Here is a 20,530-nt window from a genome sequence, read left to right on the forward strand (position 1 = left end):
AAGAACACAGCCTAGTATCTGGCATGGCACCTCTAGCCACGAGATTGGCTACTTCTTTGTAGGATGGGGATAGTACCTACCTTACAAATTTGTAATAAGAATTAAATGAGAAGGTATATGAAATACTTGGCAGGGTGCCTGGCTCATTCATAAGAAGTGTTCAGGGACTGAGACTGTATGTGCAGGAAAAAAAATGAGGGCCCAGGCCTACCTCAAGAGAAGGGTGCGTTTTGGTCCAATGCGGGGGGCTTTAACTTGCAGGTATTTTGGTGGGTGAGTATATCTGTAAAACTTGCTAAAATCGAAGCGAATTGAAATTTTGTGTGCATGCATTTGGTGGTGGGTGGGTGGGAGGTGGAGAATGTCTATAATATTTCTTAGATGTGTCAAAAAGGTCTATGACCTCAAAATTAAGGTTCCCTGGGCTAAAGCTCTCGGTTCCTTAGTATAACCCTCATCCCCTATCCACAAATAACCTGACAGGAGTATGCTACCAGTGGTTGGAACCTGAATGTGATGCCAGTGTTGGAGCAGTCCGTACTATGCCACATCAATGCAGATATTTCTGGCATGAAGGTGCCCTGGCTCTATGTGGGCATGGTCTTTTCAGCCTTTTGCTGGCATATTGAGGATCACTGGAGTTACTCCATTAACTACCTCCATTGGTGAGCGGGGGCCCTGGGAAGTTGGGGAGGCAGGGTAGGCCCCCTGAGGACCATGTGTGTGACCACTCCATATGTCCCCTTTCCACATGGCCAGGGGTGAGCCGAAGACCTGGTATGGGGTACCCTCACTTGCAGCAGAACATTTGGAAGAGGTGATGAAGAAGCTGACACCTGAGCTCTTTGATAGCCAGCCTGACCTCCTGCACCAACTTGTCACCCTCATGAATCCCAATACCCTCATGTCCCATGGTGTGCCGGTGAGTGCTCAGGAAACAAGGACAAGGGGTAGGAATGGTGTAGCCATGTCCTTTGTGGTGGTGGTGGTCATCTGGAATCTACCTGTGCTTCTTTCTCATTCCTCTTATCTTTATTCAACAACTCTAATAGAGACTTCACATAGCAATAGTTAGATACATGATGTGATGGTGAGCGCTCTGGGCCATGTGTTTGAGGGCAACACCTCAGGATGGTTCTTTTCACGTCTGTATGACAGCCAGTAGGAGAGGGAAGTGGCAGAAGGACAGAGCAAGACGCACGTCATTTCCATTCATCTCCTGTTAGTCACAGCTTAGTCACATGGCCATGTCTAGTTACAAGGAAGACTGGAAAATGTGGTTCTTACTCCAGATGGTCATGTACCAGTTAGAAATTCATATTGTTGTGAAAGAGGGTGAGAATGAATATTGGGGGGCAACTAGCAGTCTCTGACATGTTCCATATAGTAGCCCTTTTGGGAGCAATGGGTAGGTCTTTTTACTTATTTAACAGGTCAAAAGTTCTGTGGTGGTAATTATTTTGCAATATATAAGTGTATCAGGTCAACGTGTTGTACACCTTAAACTTGTAGGGTATTATACATCAGCTATATCTCAGTAAAGCTGGAGGAGAAGTAACCTCTAAAAAAAAGTGCCAATGTCAACATTTAAAATAAAGTTGAACCCAGAGTCCTAGACTGAACCTATCCTCCTCCTCTGTGGACTTCTCTCCCACACTATAAAATGTTTTGCTGGGTATACAATCTGGCTTGCCTATAAGAAACTTTCAAGCATTAGCATCAGCCAGGCATTAGCATCAGCCAGTTTTCTGGTGTAGATCTTAAAACAGCCTGATCAACAGTCCTGTAGGGTCAGTAATTGGTACATCATCCACCTGTACTTTGAGTCTTATTCTGTGCTACTACTCCTCCCCACTCCCTTCAACCCCCCCCCCCCCCGCCCCCACCCGCCAACACCTTGGCTGCCCTGCCACTTGGTCTAATGCATAGGATGTGGTAAGCGGTCAGTACATATTGAATTAATGTCTCCTTGAGATCCCCGAGCACCTGTACAGTAGAGCTTTGGACTAGGTCAGTGGTTCTCACCCATATTGTTTCTTGCCTTCACCTTGTTTTGATATACTACATACCCTGTAGTATTTTTTTATTAGCTACTTTAGTGATACTTAACCAAGCCTTGAGGGATCTAGGGAATTAGTGGAAGTGTATCCTACAACAGTTCAGGCAGCCTTCTTCCACTTGAGGTGGCAGAGTGGTTGGGGGATGGCAGGTATCCTTTTCCGTCACTGCCTCACCCCATTTAAGAATTACTGGACTCAAGAGGTAGAGATGATCAAGGGCCCTTCCAGTTCAGCTCTTCGTAAGTAGACACTGGGTCTCACTTCCTCACAGTCCATTCTTCCTGACACATAGCACAGCATTAGTCCTTGCCTACAGTGCCAAGGAAAATTATGAGTAGAAGAGTATTCTCCTTAAAGATTTAGACAGCCAAGATACACACACACACACACACACACACACACACACACACACACACACACACACATACATACGTGTGTGTGTGTAACTAATCCTTAACTCTTTTTAAGAAAAATTTATTACAGATTTTTAAACATGTGCTCTTTGCTTCCAGCTCCACAGCATTTGTCCTGCTCATGGCTCACCAGCTTCTCTGGCCAGCTGCTGTTTCACCCCACCCCCACCCTGCCCCTCCTATAGGTGGTTCCCAGCATCTCCAGACTCTTTGGACTTGGCAGTATCCCCTCAATCCAAGGCATCTGATTTTCATATTCTCATGCTGGCAGCCTGCAGTTTAGCCAGCTGAAGCTCCCCCAGGATCTATCTTTAGCCCACCCCCTCCCCCCTTCCCCTTTGGCAGAAGAAAACCATTTCTTTTTATAGCTATATAGTGTAAGTTTTATTTTCATTATAAAAGAAACCTGCCCCCTTTCCAGAAAATGGAAATATAGTGATCATCTCTATTTCCTCCATATTTTGTTATGTTTCCCATCTGTTATTTTTCTATGTAAATTTTGATATAACAATCAGTGTATGGGTTTTATAATCTCATTTTAAGTTTAATGATCTAGAACGACACTGTCCAGTTGGGTAGCCACTAGCCACATGTAGCTGCTGAGCACTTGAAACATGGCTAGTCCAATCTGAAATGTGCTGAAAGTATAAAACATGTGTCGGATGTCAAGACTTAGTATGAAAATATCTTACTGATATTTTTGTATACCACTTACACACTGAAATGCTGATATTGTGGATCTGTTAAATAGAATACTCTGAAGTTATTAATTTTACTTGTTTCTTTTTACTTTTTTAACGTGGTACTAGAGAATTTAAAAGTACATATGTGGCTGGTATTATATTTCTGTTGGACAGTGCTGGGCTAGAATGACTGTTGCTTTCTTACTATGAGCTGCTTATAACCATCTTTTTAAACAAATTTTTTTTATTGCAGTATAATTTATATACCTTAAAATTTACCCATTTTAAGTGTACACAGTTCAGTGAATTTATACAGTTGTGCCATCACCACAATCCAGTTTTAGAACATTTGTCACCCCAAAAAGATCCCTCATGCCCTTTTGCAGTCACTCTCCATTCCAACCCCTAGTCCCAGGCAACCACTAATCTGCCTTCTGTCACTAGAGATTTGCCTTTTCTAGACAGTTCTTATAAATGGAATAATATGTGGTCTTTTGCATCCAGCTGCTTTTACTTAGCATAATGTTTTTGAGGTTCATCCATGTTGTAGCATGTGTCAGAACCTCATTTCTATTTATGGTAGAATAATATTCCATTGTATGAATGTACCACATTTTGTTTATCCATTCACCACTTGATGGATATTTGGGTCATTTTTAACAGCTGCAGAATGTGAGGAGAGCCTTTTTAAATAACTACATAGGACATGGTAAAGTAACATTGCCAAAGTGAGGGTGCAGGTTGAGATAAGAGTCAGGAGCATTAAGTTCTATTTCTGGCTCTGCTACTTGAAGCTTCTCTGGGACTCAGTTTTCACATCTATAGAATCAAGGCTGGGTTTAGGTCATTCAGCAAGTACTACTGCTAGAACTCCCTGTGTGTACAATACAAGGCCTCTGGCCAGCACCTTGAAGACAAATAAACCAGTCCCTACCTTCAGGTATGTGCAGTTGAGTGGACAACAGAGGTGAGTAAACAAGTGGAATAAATGTTAGAGATGCTTCAGAAGAACAACAGACTGTGTCATTAGGAAGAGGGGGTCAGGAAAGCATTTGTAGAAGGAGTGATCCTTGAGGGAAGAGTAACAGTGGCTTCAGTCATGTGGACATGGAGTTTCAAGTAAGGGGTTCTCAGCAGGGGTATTGCTGGTCAGATTTGCATTTTTTGGAAGATAATTCTAGTGCTTGGTAATGGGGGCCAGTACAATAATCCAGGTAAGAAATGCTGTTGCATCTTTGAAAAGAAAATGTATTGGAGGTGGGAGCTGATGCATGACCTGGATAAATGCGGAGATATATTAATGAATGGGAAATTTCAGTGTCATGAGGATGTTAATTCTCCCCGTTAATCTAGAATCCTAGCAGATTGTTTTGAAGGGTGTAAACATTTTAGGCTCTTGATATATATCAGTAATAATATCTTAGTTTTAGTTATTGGTCCCATTACCAGCCTTGCACCTATTTCACTGTGTGTTCATCAGCATTGAATATTCATCTTAATATTCATCTCAAAAAACCTTGTGAGGCTTCTCCTAAAGATGGCAAACTAACACATGGCTGCTTCCATTCCTTGCTGAAACTCCACTAAAATGGCACAAAGGGCTTTTTTTTTTTAAGGTAAAAAATTATTAAAATGGAGAAAAGAGAGAGATCAGAATTCTTGAAACTAGAAAACAGATAAGAAAACTGAAACTTAAGCCAGTATTGAAACATCTCAGAACCAAGCAACCTGATATATAGCTCAGAATCCCCCCCCAAGGTTCAGTAGTCAGTGGCACCAGAAATTCTGGGAGGAAAGAAGAATGGGGTGAAAATAAGGATTCATTCACGTCTATAAGAAGCTCTGAGATCCCCTGCCATGCTGGGCAGCTGGAAATGTGACCCTCCCTCACTAAAACAGAAGACTGGAGATTTACTTTTGAAGAGGTTAAAATAAAATATCTCTGGACTGAGGTCTTCTAGGTACAGTTGAGGATGGAGATAAAGTGAAAATAGTAGGATTCATCATTGTATGAATGATGGATGCTGAGGTTCCCAATCTTCCTTCACTTGGTTCTCAGAACTAGCAGCCAGATGTTTTTCTTTCAGGCAAAAAAAAAAAAAAAAAAAAGTTTTCCCTGGAGAATCTTGAGTGACGAAAAGAAAGACCTACAGTTTCCCAAACTAAATGGCTCAGCCACATCACCCTACAGCAACAGTTGACAGACTTCATCTATATACTCAGAACTTCCATTCAGCTTTTCCATTTTTTACTCTTAAAAAAGTAGACAGCCACAGATTAACAGACAACTGAGGAAACTCTAGAAAACAGAACCAAACAACCACAAAAAAGCAACCTGTATAAACAGAGGTTAGGCAGGGAGAGAAGTAAACTTCAAAAAGAAAAGAGATGGGGTGCTAGGTGGCTCATTCGGTTGAGCATCCATCTTCAGCTCAGGTCATGATCTCATGGTTAATGGATTCAAGCCCTACATCGGGCTCTGTGCTGACAGCTCAGAGCCTGGAGCCTGTTTCAGATTCTGTCTCCCTCTCTCCCTGACCCTCTCCTGCTTATGCGCTCACTTGCTCACTCTCTCTGAAAAATAAACATTAAAAGAACTTGAAAAGGGAAGGAAATCTCACTAAGATCTTCAGAGATGAGCATATATTGCAAACTGAAATAAGAACAGGATACTCTAAAAAGAACATCCTGAGAACAAAAAAGAGCTCTTGGAAATTAAAATTGTGATAGCAAAAGTGGAAGAAAAAGGTTTAGAGGATAAATAGTTAAGGAAGTCTCAGAAAATAGAATAAACAGTAAAGATGGGAAATGGTAACGAAAGTTGAGAAAAGGTAGAGAATTTGTTCAGAAGGTTCTATATTCAAATAATGAGTTCTGAAAAGAGCAGAGATGAAAACAAATCATTAATGAAATCATTCAAGAAAATTTTCCTGAACTAAAAGACCCAAGCTTTCAGAATTGAAGGGCCTACCCAGTACATGAATGAAAATAGATCTACACCAAGTATATCTGGTAAAATTTTTATATCAAACACTTGGACCAGAAAAAATCCTACAAGCTCTCTCAGAGAGAAAAGAGGTTTAATTCAGAGCACTAGAAATCAGGATGGCTTCAGACTTTTCAAAAGCATCACTAGAATCTAGAAGACTAGAGCCATGCCTTCGAAATGGTTTTCAATTTAGAATTCTGTATGGTCAAATTATGCAGTATGAGAGTAGAATAGAAACATTTTCAAAAAAAAAGTTGTTCCCACTGTTTCCTAGGCAGCTATTGGAGGATGTGCTCAAGTACAGCAAAAGAATACACCAAGAGGGGCGCCTGGGTGGCTCAGTCGGTTAAGCATCCGACTTCAGCTCAGGTCACGATCTCGCGGTCCGTGAGTTCGAGCCCCGCGTCGGGCTCTGGGCTGATGGCTCAGAGCCTGGAGCCTGCTTCCGATTCTGTGTCTCCCTCTCTCTCTGCCCCTCCCCTGTTCATGCTCTGTCTCTCTCCCAAAAATAAATAAACGTTAAAAAAAAAAAAATTAAAAAAAAAAAAAAAAGAATACACCAAGAAAGAGGAAGACCTGGGATCTAGGAAACAGGAGATCATCATGGCAGAGTGACAGTCCAGGGAGTATAGTGTAGCTGGTTCAGGTTGGAACAGATCATAAGGCTCTGCAACAGAAAACTGATAGGCAAGAAAGGTGAAAGGTGAAACGGATGAAAACTGATAGGTGAGAAGAGGGTTGGACACTTGTCTAAAAGGTTGGGATTGAATTACTAATACATGCACGGGAAACTAAGCAAACTGAGAAATAATAGGTGGCTATTTTCAGTATAGTCGAGAGGCATGTTATTTAGGGTTGTTAAAGAGAATGCCAAAATAGAAGAGGTGAAAGTGATTGGCTTTCACCAATAGAAGAGGCGAGGTGGGGGGGCAGAGACAGAGAATCCCAAGCAGGCTCTGCACTGTCTGCACAGAGCTCGATGCGGGGCTCGAACCCACAAACCACGAGATTGTGACCTGAACTGAAATCAAGAGTCAGATGCTTAACCAACTGAGCCACCCAGGCACCCCAGGGCCTGCTGATTTTAAAACAAATCTTGTATTTTTAAATTTTGATTTTTAAAACAAATCTTGATTTTTAAACAAATCTTTAAAACAAATCCCATGGCTCTGGGAACTGCATATATGACTGATAAAAATAATTATTAATGAAAAAGGCTTAGCCAGCTTAATGAAAAGTGAGATTTTAAATTTTTATAAAAATTACTAGGAAAGTTGAAATACTTTGGTACGTACATTTCCTACTTTTGACTCCGATCTTCCTGTTGGCTGCCAACATAAGTCACAACTTTGAGAGCAGAGGCCAGTGGTCGGTCCTTTTGGAATTGGATCTGGAACTCTGTTGTCACACTGTTTCCTCAGGCTCTCCTTTGTCTCCTTAAGAACCCTGCACTTAAATCAGGTTTCCTGGCCTTTTTCTTCTTCAGGTTGTCCGTACAAACCAGTGTGCAGGAGAATTTGTCATTACCTTCCCTCGTGCTTACCACAGTGGCTTCAACCAAGGCTACAACTTTGCGGAGGCTGTCAACTTTTGCACTGCTGACTGGGTGAGTGGAGTGTGGTGGGTTGGCAGGGAGAAGCAGGAGGGATGTGGGGAAGCTGAGGCACCATGGCCTTCAGACTTGGCCACACTCAACGGTGAATCTGTCCACAGTTGCCAGCTGGGCGCCAATGCATTGAGCACTACCGCCGGCTCCGAAGATACTGCGTCTTCTCCCATGAGGAGCTCATCTGTAAGATGGCTGCCTGCCCAGAGAAGCTGGACCTGAATCTGGCCGCAGCTGTGCATAAGGAGATGTTCATCATGGTGCAGGAGGAACGGCGTCTACGAAAGGCCCTGCTTGAAAAGGTAGGGTGGAGGTGAGAGTGCCCTGAATCAGGCACCCTAGCCCGGCAGAAGTGGGGGAAGAAAGAAGTAGATGTAGCCTTTAGTCTTGGAGTGTAGTAAAAAGAACTAGATGCATCTGGATTAGAAATCCCTTTCCGTTCTCTGCTCTGCCATTTATCAACAGCTGTGAGCAAGTTAATTTACTTGCAGAGTGTCAGTATCCATCTCTGAAAAATGGGGATTATAACGTTTATCTTTTTGGATAGTTGAGTAGATTAAAGATTATGTTTGTTAAGTAACTGACCCGCAACACGTCCTGGTGTTATCGCTGTTTGTCATTATTTAAATAACCCGACCGGACAGCCTGGTATATGAAACCCCCACTGCTGATTAGCTGGGTGACCTGTTCAGGTTGCATAACCTCTCATAGTCTCACTTCCCTACTCTGGAAAATGGGACTAAATACCACATTTGCAAGGGAGTTGTAAAGCTTTAGTAAGGTCATTTATTTATGTCAAAGTATCTATTATTATGCTTGCAACGTAGCAGCTGCTGTTGTTGGTAATAGTAACACATGAAGGAAATGATTGAAATATGGAACATTTTTTAGCAAATGACATTTTATTGCATTCAGATGGTTCAGTAGCCCAAACTAGGGTGATACTACCAAATACAAAGGCGGTCCTCCTTTAGTAGATTTCTCGTAAGCCTGTGGTCAGCTGTGTTTGTAGACCAGTGGGACTGCTACTCTTATAGCTCAGCTGCCTTCTTAAAGCTCCACACTTGCCCAACTAGGGAATTGACTTAGAGTCCTACATAATATTACAAGGGAATGCTGGTCCTGAGGGATCCCTTGCTGCCCATTTAGGGTAATCCTTTCTTATTTTAAAGCTCATTTATAATTTCCTATGAGCATGGGCTGTAAGGAGAATTGCAGCTGTGGTGATGTTGGAAGTCTGTGGTGTTAGTTGGTAAGCCCCTGGGCTTTTCCAGGCATCATTCTCTCTGTTCAGTGCAGTTATTAAATGATGACCCTGAGGTTGTACCAGACTACAAGAAGGAGCCACAGCAAGGTGGGAAGACAAGGTGTTCTCATCCTGACCCTGAGAATTCGTTATACTTGGTCCTTACTGTAGAGAAAGGTTCTCGACCCCCTAGTCTTAAAAATCTGTAAAAGACTATGTGTGTGTATTTGAGCACTTTTATGGGGAGAGGGCTCGTACCTTGTATCCAATTCTCAGAGGAGCCTATGATCCAAAAATACCTAGGAGCTTCATCCTTAGAGCATTCTCTGGCTTTATAGTCAAAATAGACTGTCATCAGATTCTTACTTTGGGCAGGTTACAGACTCTCTGAGACATAGTTTCCTCCTCAGTAAAATGGGATAGGCCTGTGAGAATAGGTATCCTTAATCTGAAAATTAAGGTTAATAATAGTAAATATTTCTTGAGCACTTACTCTTTTTTTTTTCTTTTCTACGGTTACCATGCTGTACATGGTACAGGAAGTGGGTGTCCTCGACCAATATCTCCCCATTTCCCCTACTCCCCAGCACTTGGAAACCACTATTCTACTCTGTGTCTATGAATTTGGCTTTTTTAGATTCCACACATAAGTGATATCCTATAGTATTTGTTTTTTTCTTTGTCTGACATACTTAGTATAATGTTCACCAGGCTCATCCATGTCTTACAAATGCCAGGATTTCCTTCTTTCTCATGGCTGGATAATATTACGTTGTATGTATATATCACATCTTTCTGATCTGTTCGGCCACTGATGAACTCTTAGGTTGTTTCCATAGCTTGGCTGTTGTGAATAATGCTGCAGTGATCATGGGAGTGCAGATATCTCTTTGAGATTCTTATTTCCTTTGGGTATATTTCCAGGATTGAGATTGCTAGATCATAGGGTAGTTCTATTTTTAATTTTTTGAAGAACCTCCATACTATTTTCCAAGTAGCTGAGTCAGTTTACATTCCCACTAACAGTGTGCAAGGTTCCCTTTTTTCCACATCCATGCCAACACTTATCTCTTTTGGTAATAGCCATTCTGACAGGTGTAAGGTGATATCACATTATGGTTTTGATTTGTACTTCCCTGATGGTAGTCCTGTTGAGCATATATTCATGTACCTCTTGGCCATTTGTATCTCTTTGGAAAAGTATCTGTTCAGGTTCTCTGCCCATGGTTTTTTGTTGTTTTTTTTTTCAATTTTTTTTTTTTTTGTTTGTTTATTTATTTTTGAGACAGAGAGGGACAGAGCATGAGCAGGGAAGGGGCAGAGAGAGAGGGAGACACAGAATGTGAAGCAGGCTCCAGGCTCTGAGCTGTCAGCACAGAGCCCGACACAGGGCTCAAACTCACGAACTATGAGATCATGACCTGAGCCGAGTCAGACGCTTAACCGACAGAGCCACCCAGGCGCCCCACTGCCCATGTTTTTTTAAATCACATTGTTTGTGGGGGTTTTTTTTGCTATTGAGTTGGATGAGTTCCTTATATGTTTTGGATATTAATCCTTTATCAAACAGATGATTTACAAATACTTTCTCCCATTACATAGGTTGCCTTTTCATTTTGTTGATGATTTCTTCTGCTGTGCAGATGCTGTTATAGTAGTCCCACTTACATATTTTTGCTTTTCTTGCTTGTGCTTAGGTGTCCTATCTAAGAAGTTATTGCCAGGACCAATGTCAAGGAACTTTATCACTATGTTCTCTTTTAGGAATTTTACGGTTTTAGGCATTACATTTAAGTCTTTAATCAATTTCAAGTTAATTTTCACGAGTGGTAGAAGGGTCCAAATTCATCTGTATGTGTTTACTCAGTTTTCCCACTGTCATTTATTGAAGAGACTGTCCTTTCACTATTGAGTATTCTTGGCTCTCTTATCAAATGTTAATTGGCTTTATTTATTTTGGGGTTTATTTCGGGGCTTCTGTTCCATTTGTGTGTCTATTTTTATGCAAGTACCATACTGTTTTAATTATTATAGCTTTGTAGTATAGTTCAAAGTCAGGAAGTATGATGCGTCCAGTTTTGTTCTTTCTCAAGATTGTTTTGGCTGTTAGGGATATTTTGTGGTTCCACTTCTTCTAAGCGTTAAGATACTTTTCTAAGTCTTAGTCACTGCACCTTTGTTAATCTTCGTAACAGTACAGTGAGGATGGTGCCATTATCTCCAACTTCTAAGACGACGAAACAGAAATCCAGAGAGATTTAAGTAATTTACTCAACATCACACAACTAATAAGAGGCAGAGCGAGATTTGTAACATACAATGGACTCATATTTTATGCAGAGGTTAGATGTTAGAGTCAATATAGAACAAAAACTGTTAGTCCAAATTTCCCTTTAGAAATCCCTAAAATTGCCCATAAGGTACAGCATTGTGTTGTCTTTCGGTTACTTCAGCCTAGCTGGGTTTTCGTCAATTTTTGGAACAGATGGCTTTTTCTTCATCTGAGTGACAGATGAAGTCATTGGCACAGGTTTGGAAACCATGTTGTTGAAAAAAAAAATTGTATCTTTAGACACTGGACACAAGCACAGAGTCTTATTTCTGTGAGTTATATGTGTGCATGCGGCGTGTCCTGCCTGTTAAGCTGCCAGCACGGTGTCTGGAACACTGGGTGCCAAGGGACCGGAAGCCAGCATCGTTTCCCTTGCACATAGCCTTTCTCTCAGCCGCTCCCGCACGTTGCCACCTCTCTGGTGCCTTGATCTACCACCTCACCTCCTTTCACCCATAAAGGCCCTCTCTGCTGATCTGAATCCTACCCAATTTTTCTTCCTCTCAGCCCTCACTGATCTTGCCCTGGTTCATCTGATTCCTCCAGTTTTGAGAGTTTGAACTTCACAGAGGCAGTATGTTCTAGGAGTTTGCTCTCCACAGCTCTTAGCACAGATTGTGGAGTCTAGGTTGAGGCTCGGTTGTGGCAGCGATGGGGGCATTTCTGCAACTCTGTTCTGGTTCTGTATGACGTGTGTGGGTTGAATTGCCCCCAGGGCATCACGGAAGCTGAGCGAGAGGCTTTCGAGCTACTCCCAGATGACGAGCGCCAATGCATCAAGTGCAAGACCACATGCTTCCTGTCAGCTCTGGCCTGCTACGACTGCCCGGACGGCCTTGTCTGCCTTTCCCACATCAATGACCTCTGCAAGTGCTCCAGTAGCCGGCAGTACCTGCGGTGAGCCAAGGACCTATTGTGAAGGAAGTGGGCTGAGGAGGGGGATACAGAGCTGGGCCAGATGTGCTTCCCTGCTGTCTTCGTCCAGGTATCGATACACCTTGGATGAGCTCCCTGCTATGCTGCATAAACTGAAGGTTCGGGCCGAGTCCTTTGACACCTGGGCCAACAAAGTTCGAGTGGCCCTGGAGGTGGAGGATGGGCGGAAGCGCAGTGAGTGATGGGGGGACGGAGGGACTCCACAGGCAAGTTCTCTTCCCTTTTCTTCTGTACCTCCCCACCCCCTTCTCTGCCTTTACTCAATACTGCCTACTCCTTGCTGCTCTCATTCTCTCTCCAGGCCTTGAAGAGCTGAGGGCACTAGAGTCTGAGGCCCGTGAACGGAGGTTTCCTAACAGTGAGCTGCTGCAGCAACTGAAGAACTGCCTGAGTGAGGCAGAGGCCTGCGTGTCCCGGGCTCTGGGACTAGTCAGCGGCCAGGAAGCCGGGTATGACAATGGGACGTGTGGGGTTCAGGTAGCCTGCTGAGGAGCCAGCACCTAGAAGGAGTGGGCTCTGAATGCCACTGGGCAGATGACAGCAGGAAGCTGACAAGCACTACAGCACAAGGTGGCCTAAGAGGTGTTGGGAGGGCAGGGAGATCAGGCAACTAGGATGGAGAAGAGTGCCTCAGTGCTAAGAAAGCTAGAAATGGTCCTTTTTATCAGTACCTGGAGATGTCAGACAGGCTGAGGGATTTTGTGGCCAGAGAGGAGTTGTGGAAGGTTTAGGGACAAGGAAAGGACACAGAAGAATAAACCTGATCAGAGAATTCGCAGTAGAGGATGAGCTAAAAAGTTCAGCCTTTGTTACTATCATTTAGTTTCTCGGCTTCCCCCCCCACCCAACATATCCTATATTCCCCCCTTCCAATTCTTTGCTCTCATCATATGAATGTGCTTATATCTTAAAACCCTCCTCCCTCTGATCTGGCTAGTTGGGGGCACTGAAGTGCGAGAGATCCAGGTGGGCAAGCGTGAGAAAAGGCATTGGGTCTGAGTGCAGAGATGGAGGGAGGGGACTGGGTTTGGACCTGAAATCCCACATGTGAAACTCCATAGCCCCCACAGGGTGGCTGGTCTACAGATGACCCTGGCTGAGCTCCGGGCATTTCTGGACCAGATGAACAACCTTCCTTGTGCCATGCACCAGATTGGGGATGTCAAGGTGAGGAGGAGTGCACTCAGAGTGCTGATAAGGATTCAGGGGGATTGGGAGACCCGAGCAGCAGGCTACTCTTGGCTTCCTTCAAAAGCATCAAGTGTTTGGGCAAGATAGGATGCACTTATGAGAATAACAGGATATAGGAGGCAAAGGGGGTTTCAGGGCCAGGTGGCAAGGGGTAAGTACAGGATATGGAGTCAAGGGAATGTGTCCTGGCGGAAGTGGAAGAGGATAAAGGACCAAGGATGTTTGTGGGCCTAGAAAGCTGAGTCAAGTTCAGGGAGATAGAGGAGAGGTGGGATGAAGAAGGCAGTGACACCAGCGTGAGCATAGGGGTTTGTGAGAAGGCCAAGTGTAGCAAGTGTGTTCTGGGCCAAGGGTCTCCTGGTGCTAAACATCAGAATCCTCTGGGGACTTTCGCAAAGCACAGACTCTTGACCAAACCCTATTAAGAATCTCTATGGGTGGGGCCCAGGCGTCTGCATTTTAATAAATTCCTCAGAGCATTCTACCAGGTAGTGAGTATTAGGAACTGTTGTCTTAGGGTGTGGGACAGGAAGAGAGTGCAGCCCCTGTTAGGTGCTTTTCCCAAATACTGGAGGGTAAGAAGGTAGGTGGGGCAAAGGTATTTGGCCGTGGCACCTCAAAGTGTGCCCAGCTGAGGAGTTTCTTCTTCATCTGTGTCCCGGTAGGGTATTCTGGAACAGGTGGAGGCCTACCAGGCTGAGGCCCGTGAGGCCCTGGCCTCGCTGCCCTCCAGTCCAGGGCTACTGCAGTCCCTGTTGGAGAGGGGGCAGCTGCTAGGGGTGGAGGTGCCCGAGGCCCAGCAGCTCCAGCGGCAGGTGGAACAGGCACGATGGCTGGATGAGGTGAAGCGCACGCTGGCCCCCTCAGCCCGGAGGGGCACCCTGGCTGTCATGCGGGGACTTTTGGTTGCGGGTGCTAGCGTAGCCCCTAGCCCTGCTGTGGACAAAGCCCGGGCTGAGCTGCAGGAGCTGCTGACCATTGCTGAACGCTGGGAGGAGAAAGCCCACCTCTGCCTGGAGGCCAGGTAGGTCCAGCCTCCTCCCCTCCCTGCTCTACCCTAACCGTCAAAGTTTAGTGGAGAAGCCAGAAATGATTCCCATGGGTGGCCTTGGGTACCAGACTCTGTCACTGGTGTATTGACTTTCTTCCCCTTTTTTCTTCCCTAGCTTATCTTTTAAAACTCCATATATACATAGAGGCAGAGATAGGCTAATGGGGAAGCAGAGATGGACAGATACAGAGACGTATAGTGGCACCAGCTCCACGGGCTGACGTGGGCACGCATGTGTGAGCACAAGTACTAACAGGCAGGTGGATGGATATCCATAGAAAGAAGCCACACACAGGGCAGTCTGACAAACTGGAGTGCCAGATTAATCTTTCCAGTTGTGTAGGCAGTGTGAACAGGATGACAGACTGGTGGGCCAAGCAGAGGCATGAAGGCTGTGGCAGAAGTCGGGTGGGTGCATGCAGTCTGGAGCAAACAGGGACCAGCAGCCCCCTGTAGGCAGAGTACTAGCAGGTAGGCCCACATGGCAGCTCCAGGGTCCCATGCCGATATATCTGACGGTCAAGCAGATCACCCTACAGTGAGGCCTCTTTTTTCCCTACCTTCAGGCAGAAGCATCCACCAGCCACACTCGAGGCCATAATCCATGAAGCAGAAAACATCCCTGTTCACCTGCCCAACATCCAGGCTCTCAAGGAGGCTCTTGCTAAGGCCCGGGCCTGGATTGCTGATGTGGATGAGATCCAAGTGAGGACCCTGTTGCCCCCTGAACCTCCACCCCAGGCCTTCAGTCCAGCCAGGAGAGCTGGCATACACTGGGTTGCGCTGGGTTGGGTGGGCTAGAGAAGTGAGCGCGGTACATGGAGTGGAGGCAAAATGGTCTTGGTGTGGTGAGCAGCATGAAGAGGGATTGCAGGGCCAGCCTGAGGGCAGAGAGGTTGTAGAAAGGGTGAGAATGGTAGGGGCAGGGAGGGTGGGAGAGGCAGGCCACAAGAGGATGATTAGTCTGACAGTCACTGGCACTGACTGGTATCAGGGGACAAGCCAGTGGATGTAGGAGCTACAGGAGTGCTTCCCGTGGGATGATCCCTGGTTTGTTCTACCCGAAGACTACCAGTTCAATTCCTCCTCCCAGCTCAGGGCTGGGCAGAGTAGTACCATCGGTAGATGTTGGCAAGTTGACTGGAGCTTTCTCTTGTCCCTGTCCCAGAATGGTGACCACTACCCCTGCTTGGATGACTTAGAGGGCCTGGTGGCCGTGGGCCGGGACCTACCTGTGGGCTTGGAGGAGCTGAGACAGCTAGAGCTGCAGGTACTGACGGCACACTCCTGGAGGGAGAAGGCATCCAAGACCTTCCTCAAGAGGAATTCCTGCTACACGCTGCTGGAGGTAAGGCCCGGACCCTGACCCGCACCATCTCCTGCCTCTGGCCCGGCTGTTGGGAGATGGCTCATGTGACGATGTGGGGGTTTGGAAGCCCTGGCAGTGGGAGGTAGGAGAAGCCTAGTCATCCCTGCTCTGTATGCCTGCCTTAGGTGCTCTGCCCGTGTGCAGACGCCGGCTCAGACAGCACCAAGCGCAGCCGGTGGATGGAGAAGGAGCTGGGGTTGTACAAATCTGACACGGAGCTGCTGGGACTGTCTGCACAGGACCTCAGGGACCCAGGCTCTGTGGTAAGGAGCTGGGGACCTGTTTGGGAGAAGAGCCTGGTGGTGATAGGTGTCTGAATGGGGCGACCATGGCCAGACCGCTTGCTCCTGGGGCCTCACTTCTCCTGGTTTGGGAGTAGGGTGTTAATGGCGTCAGAGAAGGGAAGGGCTGGGCCGCTGACCTCCTCTCCCGCTGTCCTGGGCCTGCCAGATCGTGGCCTTCAAGGAGGGGGAACAGAAGGAGAAGGAGGGTATCCTGCAGCTGCGTCGCACCAACTCCGCCAAGCCCAGTCCACTGGCATCATCGACCACAGCTTCCTCTGCAACCTCCGTCTGTGTGTGTGGGCAGGTGCCGGCCGGGGTGGGAGCTCTGCAGTGTGACCTGTGTCAGGACTGGTTCCATGGGCGATGTGTGTCGGTACCCCCGCCTCCTCAGCTCCCCAAGGCCAAGTCCCACCTCGTCCCCGCTGCTGGCCTGGTGGGAGTGGGACACCAAATTCTTGTGTCCGCTGTGCATGCGCTCACGGCGCCCCCGCCTGGAGACCATCCTGGCACTGCTGGTAGCCCTGCAGAGACTGCCTGTGCGGCTGCCTGAGGGCGAGGCCCTGCAGTGTCTCACAGAGAGGGCCATCAGCTGGCAAGGCCGTGCCAGGCAGGCTTTGGCCTCTGAGGATGTGACTGCTCTGTTGGGACGGCTGGCCGAGCTTCGCCAGCGGCTGCAGGCTGAACCCAGGCCTGAGGAACCCCCTACCTACCCTTCAGCCCCTGCCTCTGACCCTCTCAGAGAAGGCAGTGGCAAGGATATGCCCAAGGTGAGCTGCCCAACCCAGCTCTTGCCCTCAAATTCCTGCCTCCTAGCCCCCGCCCCTATTTAGGCACCAGCCCTGTCCCTGCTCTCTGACTTCTGGCCTCTTTTGGCCTGGCCTCCCTGCCCCATCTTACATTCTGTCCAGATCCCCAGACTGCTCCGTGTGCCACAGCCTTTGCTCTCCTCCTTCAGGAGGTGGAACGTCCCAAGTCTGGGGTTGGTGGGGAATAAGGGCCTGGTTTCACCAACCACTACCCATCCTTGCTCTTTGCAGGTCCAGGGGTTGCTGGAGAACGGAGACAGTATGACCAGTCCTGAGAAGGTAGCCCCCGGGGAGGGCTCAGGTAAGAGAGGTAGGTCTAGGTGTGGGTAGGCTGTTGGTTGGATATCCCCAGTGACCCCTGTGGTCCTCGGCTCTGTTTTAGTGGTGGGGATACAACCAGGAGCAGCCTCTAACCCAGCCTGTCCCCGCAACCCACCAGACCTGGAGCTGCTTTCCTCGCTGTTGCCACAGTTGACTGGCCCTGTGTTGGAGCTGCCTGAGGCAACTCGGGCCCCTCTAGAGGAGCTTATGTTAGAAGGGGACCTGCTTGAGGTGACCCTGGATGAAAACCACAGCATTTGGCAGCTATTGCAGGCTGGGCAGCCTCCAGACATGGAGCGGATCCGCACACTTCTAGAGGTAAGGAGAGGGATGGACAGGGCCAGGAGGTCAGGCCAAGGAGGCAGGGAGCCCAGGCCTGACCACTGGCCCACACCTCTTTCTGCCTGTCTGATCACACAGCTGGAAAAGGCAGAGCGCCATGGGAGCCGGGCACGGGGCCGGGCGTTGGAGAGGCGGCGACGGCGGAAGGTGGATCGGGGTGGGGAGGGCGATGACCCAGCCCGAGAGGAGCTAGAGCCAAAGAGGGTACGGAGCTCAGGGCCAGAGGCTGAGGAGGCCCAGGAGGAGGAGGAGCTGGAGGAGGAGACTGGGGGTGAGGGCCCCCCCCAACCCCTGCCCACCACTGGCAGCCCCAGCACCCAGGAGAACCAGAATGGCTTGGAGCCGGCACTAGGGGCCACTTCAGGCCCCTCGGCCCCTTTCTCTACTCTGACTCCTAGGCTGCATGTGCCCTGCCCACAGCAGCCACCTCAGCAACAGTTGTGACAGTGGCTGAGCCTAGCACAGACCCCCAACAAAGACCCCCCCACCTTGGTCTCAAGGATCCTCTTTCTGACCATCAAGCCTGCTTCTTGGGAGGTGGGCAAGTAGGGGGGATGGCCACTGTCCCCCCAACTCCCCAGCCCACCCCTGAGTCCCTTGACTTTTATATTCTGACTCCAAGGTATTGTTCAGACCTCAGCTCCTGGGGGCTGGCCCCTGGAGTCCCCCTCCCTGGTAGCCTCTAACCAGCATTCCCAGACACCTGAGGCAGATAAACAGATGGGTGGGCAGGTGGGCAGGGGGGTGGCTGGGGCTGGGCCAGCACCATTCCAGAGACAAGGCCAGTGCGTACGCAAACTGGGGGAATCTCCTCTCCCTTCTCTCCCCAGTTCTGGCCCTGGCCAGGCCATGCTACACTAACCTCACCTCCCTCTCACTCTTTCTCCTCCCTCCCCTTTCCTACCTCTCTTCCCCCACCTTTACCTCCCCCTCCCCCCTCCCCCCTCCCCCCTCCCCCCTCCCCCCTCCCCCCTCCCCCCTCCCCCCTCCCCCCTTCCCCCTTCCCCTGACTGTTCTACCCAGGAGGAGGAAACTTCACATAGCTGTGCTCACAGTTTTTTATTTTAAATGAATTTGGCTGGGGAGCTCCCCATGATCTGAAGAAAGCTTTTGGTGCTTGTCCTCACAACCACCTTGACCTTCTCTCCCTGTCCCATCCCATCTCCTTTCCTCCTCCTGGGTTCATGTTGTAATAAAAGAAGATTGTTGGTGTGTAATTAATTTGTTCAAAAAAAAAAAAAAAAAAAACAAAAACTTGGTTCCAACTGAAGCCTATTTTAATTTTATTATTTTCCTCTTGTTAGAAATAAAACCCTTAGCAACATTTTTTGGAAACATGTTTCTGAAGTGTATTTCTCTTTGAAGGGGGAGAACAGTGCCTCCATCACCCGTCAGCGGCGGAGGAGCACTAGGGCTGAAGTCTGGGAGCTCTGGGTTCTGAAAACAAGTTCTACCGGGTTCTCCTTACCTGAGGGCAAGACGTCCTGAGTCTCCCCCTACCCCACCCCCCAAGCCATTTTCCCCCATCTCCCAACGGACGGCCTGCCACCTCATCTAAACTTCTGCCACGGCCTCCTCCAACTTCATGCCCTCCAGTCTGTCCTCCTCAAGCCCCCGAGGGGAATTTTGGTCTTGGCTTTATTGAGGTATAATTTCTACATCATAAAATTTACCTGCTTTAAATGTAAAACTCAGTGATTTAGAGGGATGTTTCTAAAGTACAGATGTGATCTTGTCACTCTTGCTGCTTAAAACCATCCATGATGCTTCATTGCCCTTAAGATCGAGGTTATATTTATAATCTCATTCTTTGTGGAATGCTTTCCTGTCTGACCCACCCATATGCCATGTTCAGGGATGCTTCCCTGATTTGTCTATACCCTAAAGGGTTTTTTTCTGCCCCTGTGAAATGGAGACTGAAGCTCAGATGTGTGGTCATTTGCAGCCCAAGTTCACTTTTACAGCTTTATTGTGATACAATTTACATATCATACGTTTACCCACTTAAAGTATACAGTACAATGGCTTTTAGTATATTCTAGTTGTGCAACCGTCATTGCAAAAGATTTTAGAATGTTTTCATCATTCCAAAATGAAATCACACTCCCCAGGCATCACCCTTCCCCTGCCCTCCTCCTCCTCCCCCCCGCCCCCCCACCAGCCCCTCAACCCTAGGCCACCACTAATCTCTATGGATTTGCCTATTTTGGACATTTTATATAAATGGAATCATACAATTTGTGATCCTTTGTGACTGTGTTCTTTCGCTTAACGTAATGGTTTCAAGCTGAATTCGATTTTAAATGGAGTTGTTAATGGTGCCTTTATATTGGACAGATTTTTTTTTTCCCCTTCCGGGCCCCAGAGTCTTGACAATGAGGGAAAATGAGGGTGTTGGACTAGATCGGGGGCCATCACTACTCTGCCTTTTCTCATTTGCTCCCTCACTGGGTTCATTTTGCTCCATTTCTCCTCCTTCCCAAGATTTCCAGTTGATGGGAACCTAGTGATGAGTGAGAAAGCTCACCATTTTCTGGCTGCTTTGATTGGTGGGAGGATCTGGCTAAGCCCTGCCTCTAGCCTTCTGGTCAAGAGGCACTGGGCTGTACAAGTTAAAGGGGAGGCAGGAGCCAATGAATACCCCTGTCCTGGGCCCAGTTCAACCCAGGCCCCAATCTAGGGGGAAAGGTTGGCCTTCTGTCTGCCCCCTTACTTGGAATGGATCATAAAAGGAGGGTTGGAGGAGACACCTTAGAGAAGAGACAGGCTTGAGTGCTACAAAAGGGACAGGAAGGGGCTCAGGCTCAGCACTTCACTCCCACTCCCCACTGCAAGGCAGTCTGCCTCCAGAAGTAACCCAACAGGTGGGGGAAAGGGTACCTGTGACCTGCGGGCTAGCAA

At 47.5% G+C, this 20,530-nt stretch overlaps 1 protein-coding gene across 1 annotated transcript in view; it reads left to right on the forward strand.

The window, feature by feature from the left end:
• The window catches only part of KDM5C (lysine demethylase 5C), a 31,546-nt gene extending 12,700 nt beyond the window's left edge, over window positions 1-18,846 (forward strand). Inside the window, 17 exon segments of the mRNA XM_019438433.2 lie at window positions 484-665; window positions 760-922; window positions 7,632-7,751; window positions 7,859-8,053; window positions 12,045-12,226; window positions 12,315-12,439; window positions 12,567-12,714; window positions 13,327-13,432; window positions 14,122-14,480; window positions 15,074-15,212; window positions 15,676-15,855; window positions 16,002-16,139; window positions 16,327-16,536; window positions 16,538-16,927; window positions 17,198-17,267; window positions 17,406-17,605; window positions 17,708-18,846. Of these exon segments, the coding sequence (XP_019293978.1) occupies window positions 484-665; window positions 760-922; window positions 7,632-7,751; window positions 7,859-8,053; window positions 12,045-12,226; window positions 12,315-12,439; window positions 12,567-12,714; window positions 13,327-13,432; window positions 14,122-14,480; window positions 15,074-15,212; window positions 15,676-15,855; window positions 16,002-16,139; window positions 16,327-16,536; window positions 16,538-16,927; window positions 17,198-17,267; window positions 17,406-17,605; window positions 17,708-18,073 (3,273 nt within the window). The 3' untranslated portion in view covers window positions 18,074-18,846.
• Window positions 18,847-20,530: the final 1,684 nt, after the last annotated feature.

Source organism: Panthera pardus, unplaced genomic scaffold (genome assembly GCF_024362965.1).
Source record: "Panthera pardus isolate Hobbes unplaced genomic scaffold, ASM2436296v1 HiC_scaffold_27, whole genome shotgun sequence".
Taxonomy (NCBI): domain Eukaryota; kingdom Metazoa; phylum Chordata; class Mammalia; order Carnivora; family Felidae; genus Panthera; species Panthera pardus.